Here is a 21515-nt window from a genome sequence, read left to right as displayed (position 1 = left end):
TTTCTTTTTTCTTTTAATAAAGATGTTACATTATTTTTTTTCTATATATAAATTGATGGATACATTATTATTTTTTATATTTTTAACATGTTATTATATAATTTTGTATCTATTACTTATATTAGAGAATGGTATTCGAACCATGGGACATTATCCCTCGTAAATAGAGTTGTTCATTATTTGATTAAAATCTACAAAACCAAATCAACTAAACCACTAATTAGTTTGGTTTGGTTAATTAGTTGGCTACCAAGAATAAAAATTTTCATCAGTTTGATTTATAAACCAAACCAAAATTTCAATCTCCAAAAGCTTTCGCTTTTCTTGTAATGGCGAACAAAGCTGCAAGCATAAATATTAATTATTCTAGTTAAAATACACTGTGCCATTTTGTTTATAATCTGCATGAATCCAGATGATTATTGATGATGCTAAGATAAAAAGAAAATTTAGCAAGCGTAGGAACAAAAGGAAAAAGCACCATGCAGAGGAATAATTATAACTGTTATAAAATTAATATGCAGGCGTAATTTTGACACACATACAAACAATGAAGTAAGTTTAAAATAAAAATAATAATATATAAATATATTTATTTCGGTTTAACTTAAAATGATTTATTTTAAACTCAATTCATTAATAAATAAATTTTGACAAACTTTTACAATGAAAAAAATTATCAAAAATTCTAGCTCAAACAATCTTGCCAACATGCAATGGCCAAGTAAAACCTTTTGAAAAAATGCACTTATTGCGTCATTTCCATATATAACAGCATCTAAATGCAAATAAGAGAGGCCAAGGTATTTGCCTATATCAACCTGCACAATCCATTTGTCAATAATATAAACCGTCCACATTAAATAATTATTTTTTTATTAAAGGCTTTGACTGTTATATATTTGTTTAAAATTAATAAGCTTTGCTACACTTTAATGGCCATATCAGCAACATTATAACCATCACATTATTGGCTTTAAGATAGACAACTATATGGCCAACTAGCCATATCATTATCCACGAGGTATAAAAGAGAAAATCATATCAGACATGCAATATTCTCTACTCTAATTTTCTGCTTTCTCTCGTTATTTTCTTTCTCCTCTACTTCCTAATTTTCTTAAGAAATTTAACTAATTTAAACATTAAAGCACGTCTCGAAATGCTATTTCTGACACTCTCTAACCATTTTTTCTTGTGACAGATTTGATATGTTCTCCAACTCAACCTCTGAAAAGCTTCATCTACACCATATCAAGAATTACGTCAACAAACTTACTTACCACTTGTTGGTTTCTCAATATTCAATTTTTTTAGGTAAAATTCCAATATTTATTTTAAATCAGAAAATTGACCCTTTTAAGCATAGAAAATAGTTCACATAAGCATCAAATGTCTATTTTTAATAGTCAAATCTTACTCAGAGTTGGAGGGTTTAAGGGAGAATTTGGTAAGATAAAAAGAGAAAGAAGCTAAATTATTAGTTAGAAAAATCATTAGTCAAAATTTAGCTTTAAAATGCAACTTTAGATTGTTCTTGCTTTATTAGGTGAATTTGTATGCTGAAGATGTTAACCAATGAAATTATTTTCAAAGAAGCAACGTTAGCTAAGCTCCACGAGTTTGGAATATTTAATGAGTACTATTGATAATGACATAATAATAATTAAACTGAAATAAAATCCGATTCTGCCTTTTTCTTTTTTCTTTTTTTTATACAAAAAGAAATGATAATATAACATGAGAATAAAATACGAGATTGAAGGCGTTGAAATTTAACTTAGGTAACCGCTGATCCACCATTTAAAGGTCTAATTCTTATGTTCATCCATCCCAATTTTGTTTATAATATATATTTTTTTATATTATGGATAAATTTCAAGACCTTAAAAATCTTAATACAGTCATCAAAATTGATATTTAAAAGCTTGATGACACTATATTAGAGAGATCGATTAACACGACCATATGGCATGGAATGTTTAGCATACAGATTACAAAGTAATGTTTAGCATGAAACTTTGCTTTGTCATGTAAACATAAATCGTCATGAAAGCCACCTTTAATAGGTAGCTTTCAGTGGTATGAAACTTTACAGAAGCATTCTGTTTATTTTGTAGAAACCAATTTGAATATTTTCAGTCCTTTTAAAAAACTTCACCAAAATTCCTAGCGTAAACTCCATAGAAGGCCATGGCTACTGCAGGTAATGAAGTTTCCATCAAACACAATTTCATTCTTGCTGATCACCTGACAACTTGCAGAACATTGCAGGAATAGCTGTGCCCTTTTGCCCTGGACCAAAGCAGAATACAACCAGACCAGTGTTTAGCCAAGAATGCCTAAATCCCTAAAGACTGATGTTCAAACTTCATACCTTAAAATGAGTCTAATCACCAGGGAAATTATAACAATTTCAAAACCAATTTCAAAGTTAAAAAATTTGCAAAACCAAAAATCACATGCATAAATCCAAGGAATTGTCAATGAACTCGTAGCCATTTGACATTCTCTTGTAGAAGATTTAAGATCGTGCTCCCGAGGCAGTGACGAGTGAGATGGATAAAGTAGGCAGTTATCTCCGGTTGTGTAATTTAGCCAAGGAGTCAAGAATAGAGAAAGTATCTAAAACAGCTACCACTAAAAGAAAATCACATTAGAATCAAGTTCAAATCACCCCTATAGATACTTGTTCACAGAGCAACACTCAAATGTGAATTTTTTTTTCTCCTTTCAGTCCTTTAAGTCCACAAATTTGTTTTCTGATTGTAGTAAGTTATGAATTACTTAAAAACATGGGTAGATTAGATTTTAGAACATTGGTTAAGTCATGCAAAAATTATTCTATACATGCAATTTTCTAAAGCTAGTGATGTTAATATGGACATGAGAGCTTGATAATGATACCTTGTGTAAGCCATTGGGCACCAAAATCATAGCTAGTGATTCACATATTCTCGGTAGGTCTTTTAGCTTGCTTGTTTGTGCAGTTCACAAGCTTTTTCAGGGTTGAGGAATGCTAGGGAACTAATTCCTAAAACAAAAATATGCAACACAACAGTCAAAAACTATAACAATAAAGAAATAAAGAAAGAGTCAACTGCAACTATCAGAAGGAAAATGATGAATTCCCAACTTACTGGCAAGAATATGATCTCATATGGAAGTTTGGCAGCTTCAACGAGCATATATGCCACAAATTTAACTTTCTGGGAAGCCAGAATTTACATATTGTCTCCAACAGAGGCCACCACAATATATGCTTATGCTTGCACAATATCAATTACCAAAACTGCTTCAAATTCTTCTAAGCCTCTAGCAATTGGATCAAGAACCCGAGCTAACCAAAAAAAATTCATTATTGTAATGAAATGAGAATATAACCACAGAACTTTAACTCATATTAATACATTGAAGACAAAACTGAATCTCATAATAACCATTGGAATTGAGCAATAAAATACACAAATCAAATTACTTTTGATTGCACCTAATCACATGAGCAATGAAATGATGAACAAATGGAAATCAAGATAACCAATTTTCTAGCTAAAGTCAACCTACTAAAAGAAATAAATAGCAATTGCCATTCAAAACCAACAATATATCTTGCTCATGCTCCAATCAGAAGCACCCAGCTACAGCTTTCTATTCCAGAACCAATAAAATGGAAAGCAACCAAATGCAAGCTTTGATTCCTTTTGAATACAATAGTGTTCCAAGCTTGTCTAATGAGGAAAGCAGAAAAACGATAATAGCAAGTTTACACTTGGACCCATGGATAGATTGTGTTTTGTCAGGACAAGCTTCAGACTTATAGAAGGATCATGTTTGGGCAGCGTAATGTGTCAGTTTCTCACATCGCCTAAATTTGCATCACCCAACATACATTCCAAATGAAAGCCACCCACGTCTTAAGATCCTATCCCTTCATCAAACTACCAAAGTCAGTATCCTTATCTCATATGCATGTAAATACAAAAGATAACGTACATTAGGACATACTTCAAACATGCATACTATTATTTTAAGAGTTGAAAAAGTGAAACTAGTAAATCAAAGCCAAAATCTCACCTCGCTAGTTATGGAATTTCACTTGTTTGGATCAGAATAGCAATCAATCTAATGCTCCCCTAACCAAACTTGACTTACTCTTCATACCCTTATTTTAACAGCTTTACGGTGTAATTTGCTCCATAAATGACAGATGACAAGCAGCCTGTCATAAACAATCCCTCTAATTATAAGTTTGATCATACCTATAATCCACTATAGTACTGATACCAACAGTGGCAAATCTGAATGATAAAAAAAGGAATATTACAAATACGTACTTTCAATTACTTTAGCAGATGGCATTACTGCATACATATTTTTGATTTCTTAGCAGACACAAGCAAGTAAAACTGCAGGGGAAGCACATGGGCCTATACAGCCACCCATCTGCCGCTTGCTTCTTTATGCTTTCAAGTACTCCATAATTGGGACTAGGCACGTTTATTGCTTCCCTATAGAAAAAACTAAATATGAAAAATATAACTAAATGGAAATAAGTATAAGTATAAAGCAAGTGCAAAAATAACAAATGACACTTAGCAATATGAAAACTAATGAGAGGAGATTAATAAACACAAGAAGACCATAACCATTTCTACCAAACAAATTTTATTGCAAATTTAACCTTACATTTTTTTGTCACGCAATTACTTCTAAGATGTTCTCGATGTCCTTTTGATGCTAAACAGGAACTGCAAATTTAGCAAGTGTAGGCATAAAAGGTTAACACTTGTACCATTTACAGTATGAACCATGAATTCCAAGATTGATTATTAAAATCTGTTTCCAATAAAACTACCTAGCATTTTAAACACATAAAATTTTATTTTAATGGCCAAACGTTGAACATTTATAATAATTAATTTCAACGTATATGAGGACAAGCCTTTCAATTTCATGACCTCTGAAGTCTTAATAGAAAGCCCACTTTGTCACATATTTAGCTTTCAAACTTCATATTGCCCGCAAACATGATCAATAAAATTGCACACTAAGTATTATCTTATATCCATCTAAAGAAATCAAATATCTGTATTCAATGATCTAGACTTTCTTTTAAACACTTCCATGCCTGTGGGTTGAGTATGAGGAAAACAGGGCTGCTCCAGGATTAAGTTTGATATTAAATCCATTAACAATTATAACACAAGGCATGTGGGATATATTGGACCACTCTCATCCTTTATCACTTTTACACCGTTCTTTTAGCAAAGAACAACCTTAAATAGTTGTTGCCCAAGCAAGAGAAGTATGTCTTTTTCTAGAAGAGAGGTGAGCTTAGTGAAATTATAGATGTACTCAAGTACTTCTAAAATCCCTTGAAGGATAGGCATTTCAGATTTTGGAATTTTGTTACCGTTGACAACGATTAGGGAGGGAGGCAGAATCAGTTGCATCTCGTCAATTACACAGCATACAGACTTTAATGAGAATAACCCTGGAAAGAGTACTGAGGAAATTTCAATTTCTTAAATTTAAAGCAGGCAAGCTCCAGTATAAACAAACTAGCAATTTCATAAGGCAAGTATAATTAAAAAAAATTCCATGCATATTTTCTGATTATCTTTTCAATTCCATATTGTAAATGACATTAGAAGCTGCACAGAATCAACGGATCCCTCCAACCTTGATGTTTTACTAGTTCTGAAGGACAAACCAAGAGATTTGCATAAAGGGATCTTACATAGTGCCTGCATTTATACAAGCATTAGTCTTTTAGTGTTAAACTTCTCACACTGATCATGTGATGGTTAATTTCAATGCAGATGAGAAAAAAAGAAGGACAAGCCTTGAAAGTACTTCATCTTGGTGTTGAGTAATAGAAAGCCCACTTTTTCACATATTTGACTTTGAAACTAAATCTGCCTGTAAACATAATCAATAACATATCATACTTGCTAGTTGCTATGATCTTCTATCAAATGAAAATCAGTAAATCAAATACTACTATTTAATTATCTTGCCTATCTTTGAAACAGTGTCATACCTGTGGTATTATCATGAGAAATTCATGGCTGCCCTTAGAATCGTGATGATGCATTCATCAATAACACAACAGAAGGTGTGTGGCTATCTTGGACCATTCTCAAACTTTATCACCTTTTCACCATATTTTTAGCAAATATAGTTGCTCAAAGGAGAGAAGTATGTCTTTTTCCAGAATAGATTGTGCTCATAAATGCACGAATACTAGAGAGGTGAGGTTTTGAAAGATCTTGGAGGATATGTATTTCAGATTTTGGAGATGATGGCATCTCCAAACATCCTTCAATAGAACAATGAAATGTCAAATATCTTCAACTAAAATCCCATATGCAATCTTCTTTATTAAAAGTTAATAAAAAAAGAGTGCAATCTTCATGTTGATTAATAAATGAAGTAATGAACAACACCTTGTCCTCATCAAAATTTAAATCAATCATTGAATTGAAAATTAAAAAAGATAAAAAGAAAATTAGGATAGACATACCTATGATTGAAACGATGATTGAATAGGGTATATTCATTGGTTTTCTCACAGTTTCCTTCTCGTGAGGTCAAAAAGATTCCACTTTTCCCCCCAGATAACAAGTAATCATCTGTTACTAATACAAGCATAAAGCAGATAAGCAATCTTCGAGCAGCCCTTCCTTTATCCCTTCCATGATGTTAATTTTGCAAGAGAAAAGCCATCAATACATAGTATGAGAAGAGGGAAAGCAAATCCTTTCCTGGAGGGGTGCACAAACTTGGAGCGAAGTTCTGAAAGCTCCTGAAGGTATTCATAATAAGTGAATCCCAGAGGAAAATGAAGTATAAGACGTAAGCAATATTATTCCTATCTCATATGTGGCAAAGCTATTGCCTCCTAACATCTATCACCATCAAATAACTTCTACCAATTGGCCAAAAAATGTCTAATAAAGGTTAGTTTGTACAGACCTACTCAAACAAATTTACAAAAGTAAAATTAACAGAGAAGCAATCTTTTTCCTCTTTCCTCTCTCCAAGAAATTTACAAAAGTAAGATAAAAAAGTTAAATGAGCACAAAGAGACCAGATGTGAACAATGACAATGTAAGAAATAAGTTAAAGGGTTGGCAAAGGAAGCAAAGTTGGCATAGTTTGAAATTATATAAAAAGTATACAAAATTCCTCACATTAAGAATGGAGAAGATTTTTTCAATATATAGAACCAATTTTTAATTGTTATCAACAATATTAAGGACGGAAAAAAATTCTGTAATGTAGATAAAAGTTGCAGAGAATTAATCAAATGACTGCTACATTAATCAAATAAGCTAAGGCAGATTTAGATACCTCCACCATTTTCCTTGAAAATATTTTTTAAATGAGCCCGTTTTCCCACCAATTTAGCTTCCAAATTGCCTGCAAAAATCATACTAATCACTATTATTATCTTGATGCTAAGGAAAATAAAATAAATCAACATGAAAAACTTTGAAACGCTCTATCCTTAAAATGGTTTCACACCTGTGTTTTGTGCAATGAAATGAGGATTGGATTTTCCAACTTAAATCTTCAATTCAATCCCTTCAGGATGATGTTTTCACAGTCAATTTCAACAGAAGGTATGTGGGAAATCTTGAACCACTCTCATCCTTTACCCCTTTTCCACTCTTGTAGCAATGAGCAGCAGGGAATTTCTAGCTTCCCAAGCAAGAGAAGAATGTCTTTTTCTGGAAGAGATGTGAGTTTAGAGCGATCAAAGATGAATAAATATTGAAGAGAGGTGAGGTTCTGAAAGCTCATGCAGAACGTGTTGCAGATTTTCGAAATTTTGTATGGAGATAAAGGGGAGGAGGCAGTATCATTCCTATCTCTTCTTCTGGCAATGACACCACATCTGTGCATACTTCACCACCAATGTAGAGTATAAAATACCTTTTTTACAGGCATTTTTCTTTGAATGGTTAAACTTCGGACTTTGATGTGCTAGTGTAATATTTTCTAACTAAAATGCCATATGCAATGTCATATGAAATGTGAAATATTTTCTAATTAAAATGCCATATGCAATGTCATAAATTTTGCAATCTTATTTCTAAGAAGTTAATAAAAAAGAATATAGTGCGATCATCATGTTTATTAATATGTTTATGAATTTAATCCTTTTGGCTTCATATTCTTGTTGAGTATTAAAACTAATTGAACACCTTGTCCTCATCAAAATTTTGATCAATCATTGAAAATGAAAAAAAGATTGACCTACCTATGGCTGAAACTCTGATTGAATAGGGTGTATTCACTAGTTTTCTCCCATTTGTCCTTGTGAGATGAAACAGATTCCAATTTTCCTCCAAGATAACAAATAAGCTGTTACTAGTACAAGCATAAAACAGAAGGCTGTCTTCAACCAATTCATCCTTCATCCTGTCTACGCTGTTAACTTTTACCAAGAAAAGCCATCATAAATACATAGTTGTAGCAGAGAGACAACAATTCCTTTCAAGAAAGGATGCTCAAACATTCAGTGAAGATCTCAAAGCTCTTGAACATTGGTTTTTGATATTCGGAAAATCCTAAAGACGGGACGTATAAGAGATAAGAAACGTTACTACTATCTCATATGTGGCAAAAGATTGCATCCTAACATCTATCACAGTGAATGAATGTCTAATGAAGGTTAGCCTGTGAAGGCGCCTATCCTGTGTGTCAAACAAATTTACAGAAGTAATAATAGTAGAGGATTAACTAATCACTCTATCAATCAAATAAGCTAAAGCAGAGTTCAATGCCTCCACCATTTTCCTTGAAAGGATCTTTTAAAATCCCATTTTGTCACCAATTTAGCTTTTAAAGCCTGCAAAAATAATAAAAAAAAAATATACTGATTGCAATTATTATCTTGTTGCCAAGGAAAAGCAGATAGATGACAATGAAAATTGATCAATATTTAAAGTGGTTTCACACCTGTTGTTTGAGAGTGGGGAAATCAGGGTCGAATTTCCATTTAATTCCTTCAGGATGATCCTATCCCAATCAATTATGTGGGCAATCTTGGACCACTCTCGTCCTTTACCGCTTTTGCACTCTTCTTTTAGCAATGGACAACCCCGAAACCATAGTTCCTCCAGCGAGAGAAGCATATCTTTATCAGGATGAGCTGTGAGCTTAGAACAATCAGAGATGTACAAAGATTGAAGAGAGGTGAGGTTTTGAAAGCCCTTGGAGAACATGTATTGCAGATTTTCAAAATTTCCTGTGGAGATATGGCCTGTATGGGTTAGAGGAGGCAGCATCATTCCTATCTCTTCTTTTGGAAACGACACCACATCTGAGCATGCTTCACCACCAATGCAGAGTTTAAAATGCCTGTAAACACCACGTCTGTAGTTATACAGGCATTTTTCTTTGAATGGTTAAACTTCGGACTTTGATGTTGCCAGTGTAAACGTAAATGTGGTGGAAAAAAGAAAGGTGAAGCCTTTCAGGTACTATTGAACCTTCAAATAGAATGATAGAACACCCTCTGTCAAGATTTAGTTTTGAAGCTTTGGCTGTAAAAATGAACATATCACATAGTCATTACTACTATCTTCTATCTAACAAGAATCATATAAACCATATATTTATATTTAATTATTTTTCCTATCTTTTAAAATATTTCATACCTTTGGTATGAGCATGAGAAAATCAAGGCTGCCCTGAGAATTGTGATGATGCATACACCAACAATTACAACACAAGGTATGTGGCTATATAGGACCATTCTCATACTTTTTCTCTCTATCACTATTTATTAAGCAAAGATAGTTGCCCAAGTAAGAGAAGCATGTCTTTTTTCAGAAGATATGTGTGCCCAAAAATGTGCAAAAAATGAAGAGGGGTGAGATTTTGAATCCCTTGGAGGATATCTATTATAGAATTTGGAGATGACCGCATATCCAAACACCCTTCAATAGTAATAATGAAATGTCAAATATTTTCTAACTAAAATGCCATCTGCAATGTCATAAATTTTACAATCTTAATTCCAAGAAGTTAATAAAAAAGAATATAGTGTGATCATTATGTTTATTAATATGTTTATGAATTTAATCCTTTTTGCTTCATATTTTTGTTGAGAATTCCGCATGCAAAACTAAATGAACACCTTGTCCTCATCAAAATTTTGATCAATCATTGAAAATGGAAAAAAGATAGAAAAAAAAGATTGACGGACCTATGGCTGCAACTCTGATTAAATAGGGTGTATTCACTAGTTTTCTCCCAGTTTTGTCCTTGTGGGATAAAACAGATTCAATTTTTCCTCCCAGATAACAAATAAGTTGTTAGTAGTAAAAGCATAAAGCAGAAGGCTATCTTAAACCAATCCATCCTCCATCCCTTCTACGCTGTTAACTTTTACTGAGAAAAGCCATCATAAATACATAGTTGGAGAAGAGAGAAAGCAATTCCTTTCCAGCAAGGATGATCAAACATTCAGTGAAGTTCACAAAGCTCTTGAACAAATCCTGAAGACAGGAGAGGTGTAAGAGGTAAGAAACATTGCTCCTATCCCATATGTGGCAAAAGATTGCATCCTAACGTCTATCACAGTGAATGAATGTCTAATGAAGGTTAGTCTGTGAAGACCCCTTTCCTGTGTGTCAAACAAAGTTACAGAAGTAATAGTAGTACAGAATTAACCAACCACTCTATCAATCGAATAACCTAAAGCAGAGTTCGATGGTTCCACCATTTTCCATGAAAGGATCTTTTGAAATCCCATTTTGTCACCAATTTAGCTTTCAAAGCCTGCAAAAATAATTAAAAAAATTATACTGACTGCAATGATTATCTTGTTGCCAAGGAAAAACAGATAGATGACAATGAAAATTGATCAATATTTAAAGTGGTTTCACACCTGTGGTTTGAGAGTGGGGAAATCAGGCCGACTTTCCATTTAATTCCTTCAGGATGATCCTATCCCAATCAATTATGTGGGCAATCTTGGACCACTCTCGTCCTTTACCCCTTTTGCACTCTTCTTTTAGCAATGGACAATCCCGAAACCATAGTTCCTCGGGCTGGAGAAGCATGTCTTTATCACGAAGGACTGCGAGCTTAGAACAATCAGAGATGTACAAAGATTGATGAGTGGTGAGGTTTTGAAAGCCCTTGGATGCGAGCTTAGAACAATCAGAGATGTACAAAGATTGATGAGTGGTGAGGTTTTGAAAGCCCTTGGAGAACATGTATTTCAGATTTTCAAAATTTCCTATGGAGATATGGCCAGGATGGGTTAGAGGAGGCAGCATCATTCCTATCTCTTCTTTTGAAAATGACACCACATCTGAGCATCCTTCACCACCAATGTAGAGTTTAAAGTGCCTGTAAACACCACAGCTGTAGTTATACAGGCATTTCCTTTGAATGGTTAAACTTCGGACTTTGACATTACTAGAATAAACATCAGTGTGGTGGAAAAAGGAAAGGCTATTGAACCTTCAAATAGAGTGATAGAACACCCTTTCTCAAGATTTAGCTTTGAAGCTTCAAATTGGCTGTAAAAATGAACATATCACATTGGCATTAATACTATCTTCTATCTAACAAGAATCAAACAAACCAGATATTTATATTTAATTATTTTTCCCATCTTTTAAATTATTTCATACCTTTGGTATAAGCATGAGAAAATCAGGGCTGCCTTGAAAATTGTGATGACGCATCCACCAACAATTACAACACAAGTTATGGGGCAAAATTGGACCATTCTCATACTTTATCCCTTTATCGCTATTTATTTAGCAAAGATAGTTGTCCAAATGAGAGAAGCATGTCTTTTTTCAGAAGAGATGTGCGCCCAAAAATGTACAAATAATGAAGAGGGTTGAGATTTTGAAACCCTTGGAGGATATCTATTACAGATTTTGGAGCTGACCACATATCCAAACATCCTTCAATAGTAATAATGAAATGTCAAATATTTTTTAACTTAAATGCCATATGCAATGTCATAAATTTTGCAATTCTAAGAAGTTAATAAAAAAGAACATAGTGCGATCATGTTTATTAATATGTTTATGAATTTAATCCTTTTGGCTTCATGTTCTTGTTAAGAATTCTGCATGAAAAACTAAATGAACACCTTGTCCTCATCAAAATTTTTCTCAATCATTGAAAATGATAAAAAGAAAAAAGGATAGAAAAAAAGATTGGCATACCTTTGGTTGAAACTCTGATTAAATAGGGTGTATTCACTAGTTTTCTCCCAGTTTTGCCCTCGTGAGATCAAACAGATTCCATTTTTCCTCCCAGATAACAAATAAGCTGTTACTAGTACAAGCATAAAGCAGAAGACTATCTTCAATCAATCCATCCTTTATCCCTTCTACGCTGTTAACTTGTACGGAGAAAAGCCATAAAAAATACATAATTGGAGAAGAGAGAAAGCAAGTCCTTTCCAGAAAGGACGCTCAAACATTCAGTGAAGTTCTCAAAGCTCTTGAACATTAGGCAAATCCCTAAGACAGGAAAGGTATATGAGGTAAGAAACATTACTCCTATCTCATATGTGGCAAAAGATTGCATCTCAACATCTATCACAGTGAATAAATGTCTAATGAAGGTTAGTCTGTGAAGATCCCTTTCCTGTGTGTCAAACAAATTTATAAAAGTAATAGTAGCAGAGAATTAACTAACCACTCTATCACTCAAATAAGCTAAAGCAGAGTTCGATGGCTCCACCCTTTTCCATGAACGGATCTTTTAAAATCCCATTTTGTCACCAATTTAGCTTGCAACGCCTGTAAAAATAATAAAAAAATGTTACTGATTGCAATTATTATCTTGTTGCCAAGGAAAAACAGATAGATGACAACAAAAATTGATCAATATTTAATGTGGTTTCACACCTGTGTTTTAAGATTGAGCAAGGGCCAATTTTGCATTTAATTCCTTCAGGATGATCATAATAAACTACATCCCTTCTCAAAGCCGTCCATCTCAACCAAAGGTATGTGGGCAATCTTGGACCACTCTCGTCGCTTACCCCTTTTGCACTTTTCTTTTAGCAATGGACAATCAAGAATGCGTAGTTCCTCAACCGAGAGAAGCATGTCTTTATCTGGAAGAGCATTGAGCTTAGAACAATCAGAGATGTACAAAGATCGAAGAGAGGTGAGGTTTTGAAAGCCCTTGGAGAACATGTATTTCAAATTTTCGAAATTTCTTATGCTGATATGGGTTAGAGAAGGAGGCAGCATCATTCCTGTCTTCTCTTCTGGAAACGACACTACATCTGAGCATCCTTCACCCCCGATGCGGAGTTGTCGGAGAGAGGTGAGTCTATGCAATCCCCATTCAACAAGTGACCCATAAATTTTGGGTGCTTTGGAGATTTCTAGAGATGTGAGGTTGGAAGGGAAACCCTCTTCTGGAAAGGAAACGTCAGCCGAACAGCCGCACACATTCAATTCCTGAAGGGAGGTGAAGTTTTTCATGCACCTGGGTAGGGCTCCAAAATTTTCACAATCCTCGATTGTGAAGATTCTGAGGTTGGCGAGGGACCCAATTTGTTCCAAAGAAACCAGATTTGGACACCTGCTAATTCTAATCTCCTGAAGATGGCTGAGCTTCTCTATTCCTTGCGGTAAAGATTTAATATTCATACAGCTGGAGATCCGAATAGATTCAAGACAAGTGGCTTGGTGAAATTCTTGGGCTATGCATTCCAACTTTGGACAAAGAAAAATTTGTAGCAGTTTAAGCGTTGCAGGTAACTTTAAAAATAAGGAAGTCAGCTTTTGGCAAGAATCAATCCTGAGATCTCCAAGCCGAATGAGAAAATCACTCCTTGATGATAAACATATTAGAGAATTACACCCTCTAATTTCCAAGCGCTCAAGAAGACATTCGTTACTCGTACTCTTATTTTCTCTTTCATCCACCAAATATTGCAAATTATCACAATCCCAAATCATCAGCCTTTTTAAAGCAGGGGGCAACTTATTCTTCGCAAAAGAAACCAAGCTTGGGCACTTTCCAATTTGAATCTCTGCAAGGAATGTGAGACTATGCAAGGCTTTTGGTAGTCTATTAAGCCTTTCACAATCTTTTATTGTCAGAGATTCAATACTGGAAATCTTCCCAAGTTGCAATTTCTCTTCGTTCACCTCCTCTGTCTCTGAAGACACCAGTTGGGGGCAGTCAGAAATTTCAATGTCGCGAAGGGAGCTTAGATGCCCAAGGAATCCTAACCCATTTTGCGATAAAGATGCCAACTCCTTACAGCCACCAGTGCGAAAACTTTCCAATTTAGTCAACGTGGACACTATCCTCTCCGGTGGAATACCAAACTTTGAAATGCCTAAAAGAGAGACTCTTTTCAATGAGGTAACGTCCACACAATTGCTATACATCAATTCTTTACACCCATGTATTTCTAATTCACATAGCAATGGAAGTCTCGAAATTGAAACTACCAACTGCTGACACCCACGAATTACAAGTTCCTGCAAGGAATGAAGACAATTAGGCAGCCTTCCTAACAATTCAGGACACTCTAGGATTGAAAGCAGACGAAGCTTGGGGAATTTCGAAACTTGATCATCAGATTCACAAGAGTCCCAATCCTTCCAGTTTAGCATATCCTCAAAACACAGATCCTCCAATGAAGCAAATGCATTCGGTTGATTTTCTCCAAAGAACTCAACACCAATTTCTTTTACCTCATCCATTCCCCCAATGTAAAGATTTTTCAACCTCGGCAACTTTCCAATTGATGGTAGTGATATGCAATTTTGACAATTGATGAGCTTCAAAGACAACATATTTACAAAGGAAGAATCTGCTATCCAAACTGAGAATTTTGCACCTCCATAATGCACAATGCTGAGCTCCTCAAGCTTCTTTCTATGAGGACAAAGAAAGTTCAACACCTCTTCTTCCACTTCTTTATTCCTTATCTTATACCCAAAGTCTCCACTCCATTTTAATTCCAACTTATCAACCTCTGACTTTTCACTTAACTTTGCTTCCCAAGCATCTTGACCTTTAACAACGTTCTCCAATCCTGAAAGACAAAATTCACCCCTGAGATTTGACAAATTTTTCACCTCTTTTATAAGATGACCGTCATCTTCGCCTAAAACAAAATCAGATAGCCTTTGAAGATTGGTTAGTTTACCAATTCCTGAAGGCATCCCTTTTATTAAACGTGCACCCCTGATGTCAAGATAATGCAAGTTGACCAAATTTTCTATCTCCGGAGGCAATATTTCAAGTTGCATGCACCAGTTCAATTTCAAAGTTTCCAAATGATAAAGGGTAAATAGAGAATCAGGTAAACATTTTATTAGAGTGCGAGAAAAATCTAAGTAGCGTAGATGTTTTAAATTTTCAAAAATATCAGGCAACTCAGTGATCCAATACCCACTAAAAGAAAGCACCCTTAAGCATGAAAGTCTAGGCAACAACTTATGAAGGGCATCATCGGTCAAAAAAGAAAGACCTGTCCCTGTCCTTTGCAACCTTAATGGTAGAAAGGTTCGCAAATGCTCCACTTGATCAAATGCTTCGAACTTCATCACTCCATCAAACTCACTTTGAACATAAGATAAATGTCGAGTGCGACGTGAAATTTCCTGTTGTTTATTGCCTTCAAATTTGGAGCATATCTTTCCAGCAACAAATTGAGCTAAATCGTTGATAAGGTCATGCATTACGAACAAAGATTCGCCTTTATCAGACATTTGAAAAAATGACCTTGACACTAAATCTCGGAAGCATTGGCTACCGAAACCTCTACATTGACTCCCAGCTTTCTGTTGTAGTAAGCCTTCTGCTCTCCATAACAAGATTATTTCTTCTTCTTCAAATTCATAATCTTTAGGAAGTATAGAGCAGTATGCAAAGCATTGTTTCAAATGTGGAGGAAGATGATGATAGCTCAGTCGCAGAGCTGGAACTATTCCACATGGATCTTCTGGTAAATCCCATATCTCGCTCTCATATATATTTTCCCATGCACCACGATCTCTAGTTGTGCGTAATAGGCCTCCGATGACTTTTGCTGCCAAAGGTAAGCCACTGCACCTTCTCACTATGTTCTCCCCAACATCTTTAAAGTCGAGATGTCCATTGAAATCCCTTGCTCCTAATGCATGTTGAGTAAATATAGATAAACAATCAACATGTGATAATTTATCCAAGTGGAAAGATTTCATAGTAACCATATTAGATGAAACACTTTGAAAGCGAGTTGTCACAATAATTTTTGTTCCTACCCCAAATGGAGATCGTAGGATAGTCCACTCATTGTAACTTATATCCCAAATGTCATCTAAAACGAGCAAGAATTTTTTTCCAGATAACTTCTCCTTTATCTTCTCTTGAAGCAAACTCAAGTCATTGTCATCACAAGCCTCCGAAGGAGCGATGAATTTTAAAATTGACTTTGTTACCTTAATGGCATCAAAGTCATCAGAGACACATACCCATGCCTTGTGATCAAACGAATGTTGTATGCTGGCGTCATTGTAAATAAGCTGAGCAAGAGTTGTCTTACCCATCCCTCCAATGCCAACTATGGAAATGACAGAAACACCATCTTCAGCACCGTTATTACGTTTGAGCAATTCAAGCATTTCTCGCTTTTCATCGTCTCTACCAACATATGCAATAGTTTCATCCATCACAGAAGTAGGCTGCGGCCTTGCTTTCATTACCTTGGAGCTTGCACCTTCAGACATGATCTTACTCAAGCCCAAGCTACTTCTTCGTTTTTCCAAACGATCCAATCTAGTGTTAATCTCTTTTATCTTGGGAATCATCTTATCAGAAAACTTAAAAGAAGTTGGACTGAAAGTACTAGTACAGCAGGTAGGAATAAGTAGTTGCCGTACCTTACTAGTGCTGGCTTGAGCTTGAGACGTAAAGCTTCATAAGCAAACTCGTCCAAGATGTCATCCGCATCGTAAGCCAAGTCCTGCAGATCCGCCAACCACTTCTTCACGAGCTCATTCTTGATCTGCTTCTGCTCTGCATCATTCAGCACTGCTTGGATATCTGGCAACTTTGATTCCCACTCCTTGAGCTGCTCGCGAACTTGCTTGTGATAAGTAGCAAAGTTGAGTGCAGAATTGACCAACTTGTCAAACAATAGCTCCAAAAACGTAGAAAGAGCAGCCTCTCCAATAACAGACATAGTGGAATGGAATTATAAGAAACGAAGGTGAAGAGAGATGAACAAGAAGAACGGAAATACGGGTAAAACGAGATCGCTCTGTTTAATTTGTAGAAGTTCAAAAACTTGGTCATGCAACTTACTGAATACCTAATTTTCTGCAGCTAATAATTCAGACAATTAGGCAGGCATTGACTTGAAGTCGTCGAATTCGGATTGATAGATGGACCCCAAGCGGCAAGCAGTGTTGATGGCAAAATAACAGGAAAGCAGAAAACAGTTCCCATTAAGCCACTGTATGGGTAGTGCTCTGATAAAGATGAAATTATCGCACACCTCTCATTGGTTAGCTGTCTTCAATTATTGGTCTTTTTTTCGTTTGGTGAAAGAAAAAGCAAAATTTTTAATTTAGTGTATTTTGATGGTAATAAAGTGGGTTGAAGTTTGTTTTGATTTTTCCATAACTTGAAATGAAATTTGCTTGGAGATTAAGGTGAATAAATTCAAGAGCAATTGAGTTAAAAGCAAGGAACCACTTTCAGAAAAAATTTAAAGTACGAATAATAATAAACATTTCATCCCAACAATTGTTCCCACATTTATCTTGAAATGAAAAGTTTTGAGTAGCCAACACGTCAACCGGCCACACTGTTTCAGCTAACCCTTACAATTTTCTTCAACTGACTTGCTGCTTAATTTCTGGGTAAACCATCACTCAATTGCTAAAAGATCGTACAAATTTTCTTTGGACTGACTGGGTAGTGAATTTCTTGAAAATACATGCATAATTAACGGTGCAAATGAAACAGAATTTTTGTTAAATTATTCGTAAATATCTTTCGTATTTATATATTTATGTTGGGTTATTAAAAAATATAAACAAAAATTTATTTAATTTATTTATATTTATAAATAAATTTATTTAAAAATAATTTAATATTTATTTATTTAATATTTATTTTTATTTATTCTTTTATTTATTATTATTATTACATTTTCAATCTTAACTCGAATTTATTTTAAAATTTATTTATATTCATTTTATAATTTATTTATTTAATTATAATTTATTTATATTTATAAATATATTTATTTATATATTTTTATAAATATATTCGTTTAATATTTATGAATAATTTTATTTAACTTAATTAAGATGAATATAAACTGAACTAAACACTAACATTTAAAGTAATTAAACTTAAACAAATAATTCTTTTAAATACAAATTAAACTCAAACAACTTTAAAAATAAATATATAAATTACAAACATATACGTATTATCATTTATTTATATTTTATTGATTTATACACCACGCATAAATCAATTGAAAAAAAATGATAAAATTTTTGGTAACTCTATCGGCGTAAGAAAAATATTACTTTTGCAAGCTCTAAATCTTTCAGGCGTCCAGAAAACTTTTTCACAATTCCTAGTGCAAACTGCAAACTCGACGGAAGTCCAGGCCTCGCTTTTAATGAGGTTGCCATTCAGCCACTGCTCTGTTGTTAATGAACCTTTGATTTGATCATATATTATATATTGTAAATACTTAATTTTATTTTAATTAATCGAAATAAATTCTTAATAAATTCACGATGTTAATGTATTCAATTTGAATTTATTATAATATTTTAATCATGTTTATTATATATTTGATTTAATTATTACATGTTTTTATATTGATTAATCATTAAAAAAAATTAAAAAAATCAAAAAGGCAAAAAGGGCCAAAAAAATGATGACCTCCCATGTGCTCCCCCTGTTTTTTGGCCATCTGGTCACAACCTCTCGTGCTCCCATGTGTTCCGGATTTTATGGCGATCTTTTTTTTTTATTCTTCATTTCATATAAGGGGGCCAATTTTGAACAAAGAGAGTCGGCCATCGAATCAGCCGAAAAAAAGATACCATCGTCAATTTATGAAAGACCACTGCTAACACCATCACACGGAGCCTTCCGTATCCTTAGTTTTGGCCAAAGCACTGCTCTCATCACCCAAAAACCCTCAGTCGAGAGCACCACTTCCATTCGGCAACCACATATCTCAAGCAATAAGAAGCTCTCCCATTGCCTAACTTGGCTGCATACACTTAACACAATTGTAAATACTTCATTTTGTCTGATATCTTTTTTATATTATTAGAATTTGAGTTTTAAGTTTTGTTTGTTTGATAAAAAAAGTGACTTGTAAAAAATAATTTTTGTATTTTTGTGTTTGTTTATTAAAAAATTAATTAGTTAACAAAAAATGGTTTACTAGTCAATGAAAAATAAAGTAATTTTTTTTTTTAAATTGCCTTACACTTTTGAAAAGGAAAAGATAATTTTTGGAAAGCACTGATTATAAGTAAAATTATTTATCAATATGTTTAAATATAATTTTACTCAAGTCAAACCTTATAAATGATTTGTTTAAGTTTAAACTTAATTTGATCTGGCTTAAAATATTATTATATTAATAAATAATATTTTTATTTAATTTTTTTAAAAAATAAAATATTAATATTAAAAATATTTTAATATTAAATATTTTTATAGTTTTATTCAAATAAGACTTTAAATATAATATTTTAAACTCAAACTTGATTTAATTCGACTTAAAATATTATTATATTAATAAAAATATTATATTTAAATTAAAAATTAAAATATTAATGTTAAAAGTCTTTTGATATTTTAGTTTTAAATATTTTTATTTTCCATATTATTAAAAATAAAAAATGTTAATATTTCAATAATAAATAGTATTATATTATTATTATTTTAATAATAAATAATAACATATATAATAACATTTTTATTATTTTAATAATTAATGTTAAATAATTTAATAATATTATTTTCTTAATATGAATATTTTAGTAATTTCTTATTATTTTTAGTTTAAAACATATAATTTTATATTTTATTTATTAAGGTATTTATATTACTATTTTAATAATAAACATAAATAAAAGTTTTTTTTTGTGATTTAATGATAGATATGTTAATATAAAATATAAATATTTTAATAATATATTTTAATATTAATAAAAATATTATTTTAAGAATAGTAATACTATTTTAAAATATTAGTACAAAGAATAATAAATAGTTTTAATTTAAGTATTTTTATATTAACATAATATTTTAATATTAATATTATTATTAAAATATAATTATTCTTGAATATTAATAATTTTAATAATAAATAATTTCAATATACTTTAATAATAAATAATGTTTAACATTTTAATAATTATATTATTTTTATTTTAGGAAAAATATATTTTTCAAAAAACAAATAAATAATAAAAAATATTTTTCATTGACTCATCCAAATAATAAAAAATCTCTAATTTTTTGAAAATGTAAAAAATTTTTAAAAAATATTTTGTGAGAGTCAATTTCCATAAAACGTTTAATCATACCATTTATTTGCAGGCCAAAATTAAAGGCCCAAAATTGTGTTTTATTTTAATTTATGAACATATATTTTTACTCTCTTTTTTTATAGCTTGTGATTTTATTTAAATTTGAAATTTAAATATTAAATTTGATTTTAGTAATTTTTGAAATTAATTTTTTACAAAAAAAATAAATTTTGACAGAATCTTAATAGATTCTATTAGTATTAAATTTTTTCAAAACAAAAAGGAATTTAATTTTTATATAAAGAGCTTAATTACAAGCTCAAGCGAGGGGGAAAAGAAAAAAAAATTCCAAGAAGCAATACAATCAATAATTTATGCAATACAAAGTTTTGAGTTTTAAGGAGAGACTATGAGAGTAATTAAAGGCTTTAATCAACAAGAAGAGAAGCAATATAAGGATAATAAGAAGCAAGGTAGAAACACGAATCGTCAAGAAACAAAAGCAAAAGAAAGTTTGCAAAATTTGCCAAAAAAAAAAAAGGGGAAAGCTGGGTCACGGCACGGTGGCATAAGGCTGGAGCTAAAGGGTTTCGTGGAAAGCATGGCCTTGACATGGTATGATACAAGTCAAAATTAAACAAGAAAAAGGAAAGTAAGAATCATGTAGACCCCATTTGAGTGCTTTAGTTATTTTTTTTCCTTTTTATTTGTTATTAATCTACTTATTTATGATGATGTAAAAAAAAAAAAAAAACTTTGATATTAACTTTTATGTTTTTGTATGATTTTTTTATTATTTGATTTTTTATTTTTTTGCATTAATAGTTGTTGCTTAATTTATTATATATTTTTGCATGAGTTTAATTATTTGCATGAATTTACTTGATTACCAAATATTTATTTGTGTAATTTATTATTATCATAATTATTTATTATTTGTATGATTATTAATATATTTGCATGATAGTTGTATGTTTTAATTATAAT

General features: G+C 32.4%; 2 protein-coding genes across 10 annotated transcripts; both read right to left on the bottom strand.

Annotated features, from left to right (window-relative positions):
- Positions 1–1932: 1932 nt before the first annotated feature.
- LOC149511661 (uncharacterized) lies at positions 1933–13840 on the bottom strand. Of its 9 annotated transcripts, XM_089754304.1 has the most exons (14): positions 10223–10794; positions 8971–9557; positions 7531–8860; positions 7357–7425; positions 6527–6808; positions 6044–6322; positions 5857–5922; positions 5683–5747; positions 4687–5494; positions 4335–4508; positions 4075–4219; positions 3141–3340; positions 2908–3034; positions 1933–2295 (listed from the first exon to the last, which is right to left on the bottom strand). In XM_089754304.1, the coding sequence occupies exons 7-9, from the start codon at positions 5859–5861 to the stop codon at positions 5262–5264; spliced, it is 303 nt and encodes a 100-aa protein (XP_089610430.1). In that variant the 5' UTR covers positions 5862–5922; positions 6044–6322; positions 6527–6808; positions 7357–7425; positions 7531–8860; positions 8971–9557; positions 10223–10794; the 3' UTR covers positions 1933–2295; positions 2908–3034; positions 3141–3340; positions 4075–4219; positions 4335–4508; positions 4687–5261. The 9 variants fall into 9 exon arrangements, with proteins under 9 accessions (XP_089610430.1, XP_089610426.1, XP_022717252.2 ...); XM_089754300.1 differs by lacking the exons at positions 1933–2295; positions 2908–3034; positions 3141–3340; ... (6 more) ...; positions 6527–6808; positions 7357–7425 and adding exons at positions 9672–9953; positions 10907–11373; positions 12210–12509; positions 12688–12791; positions 12900–13840 and having other exon boundaries at positions 8270–8579; positions 10223–10797; XM_022861517.2 differs by lacking the exons at positions 1933–2295; positions 2908–3034; positions 3141–3340; ... (6 more) ...; positions 6527–6808; positions 7357–7425 and adding exons at positions 10907–11373; positions 12210–12509; positions 12688–12791; positions 12900–13840 and having other exon boundaries at positions 8270–8860; positions 10223–10514; positions 10694–10797.
- Positions 13021–17742, bottom strand: LOC111275896 (putative disease resistance RPP13-like protein 1). Its single transcript, XM_089754296.1, is given in 3 exon segments — positions 13021–13108; positions 13110–16915; positions 16918–17742. Coding segments are annotated over 3 exon segments (4134 nt in total). The 5' UTR covers positions 17192–17742; the 3' UTR covers positions 13021–13054.
- Positions 17743–21515: the final 3773 nt, after the last annotated feature.

Source organism: Durio zibethinus, chromosome 25, assembly GCF_047325235.1.
Source record: "Durio zibethinus cultivar Kanyao isolate XHJ-2024 chromosome 25, ASM4732523v1, whole genome shotgun sequence".
NCBI classification, from domain to species: Eukaryota; Viridiplantae; Streptophyta; class Magnoliopsida; order Malvales; family Malvaceae; genus Durio; species Durio zibethinus.
Note: the sequence above shows the minus strand (reverse complement) of the source record. Positions and strands in the feature narration are given on the sequence as shown.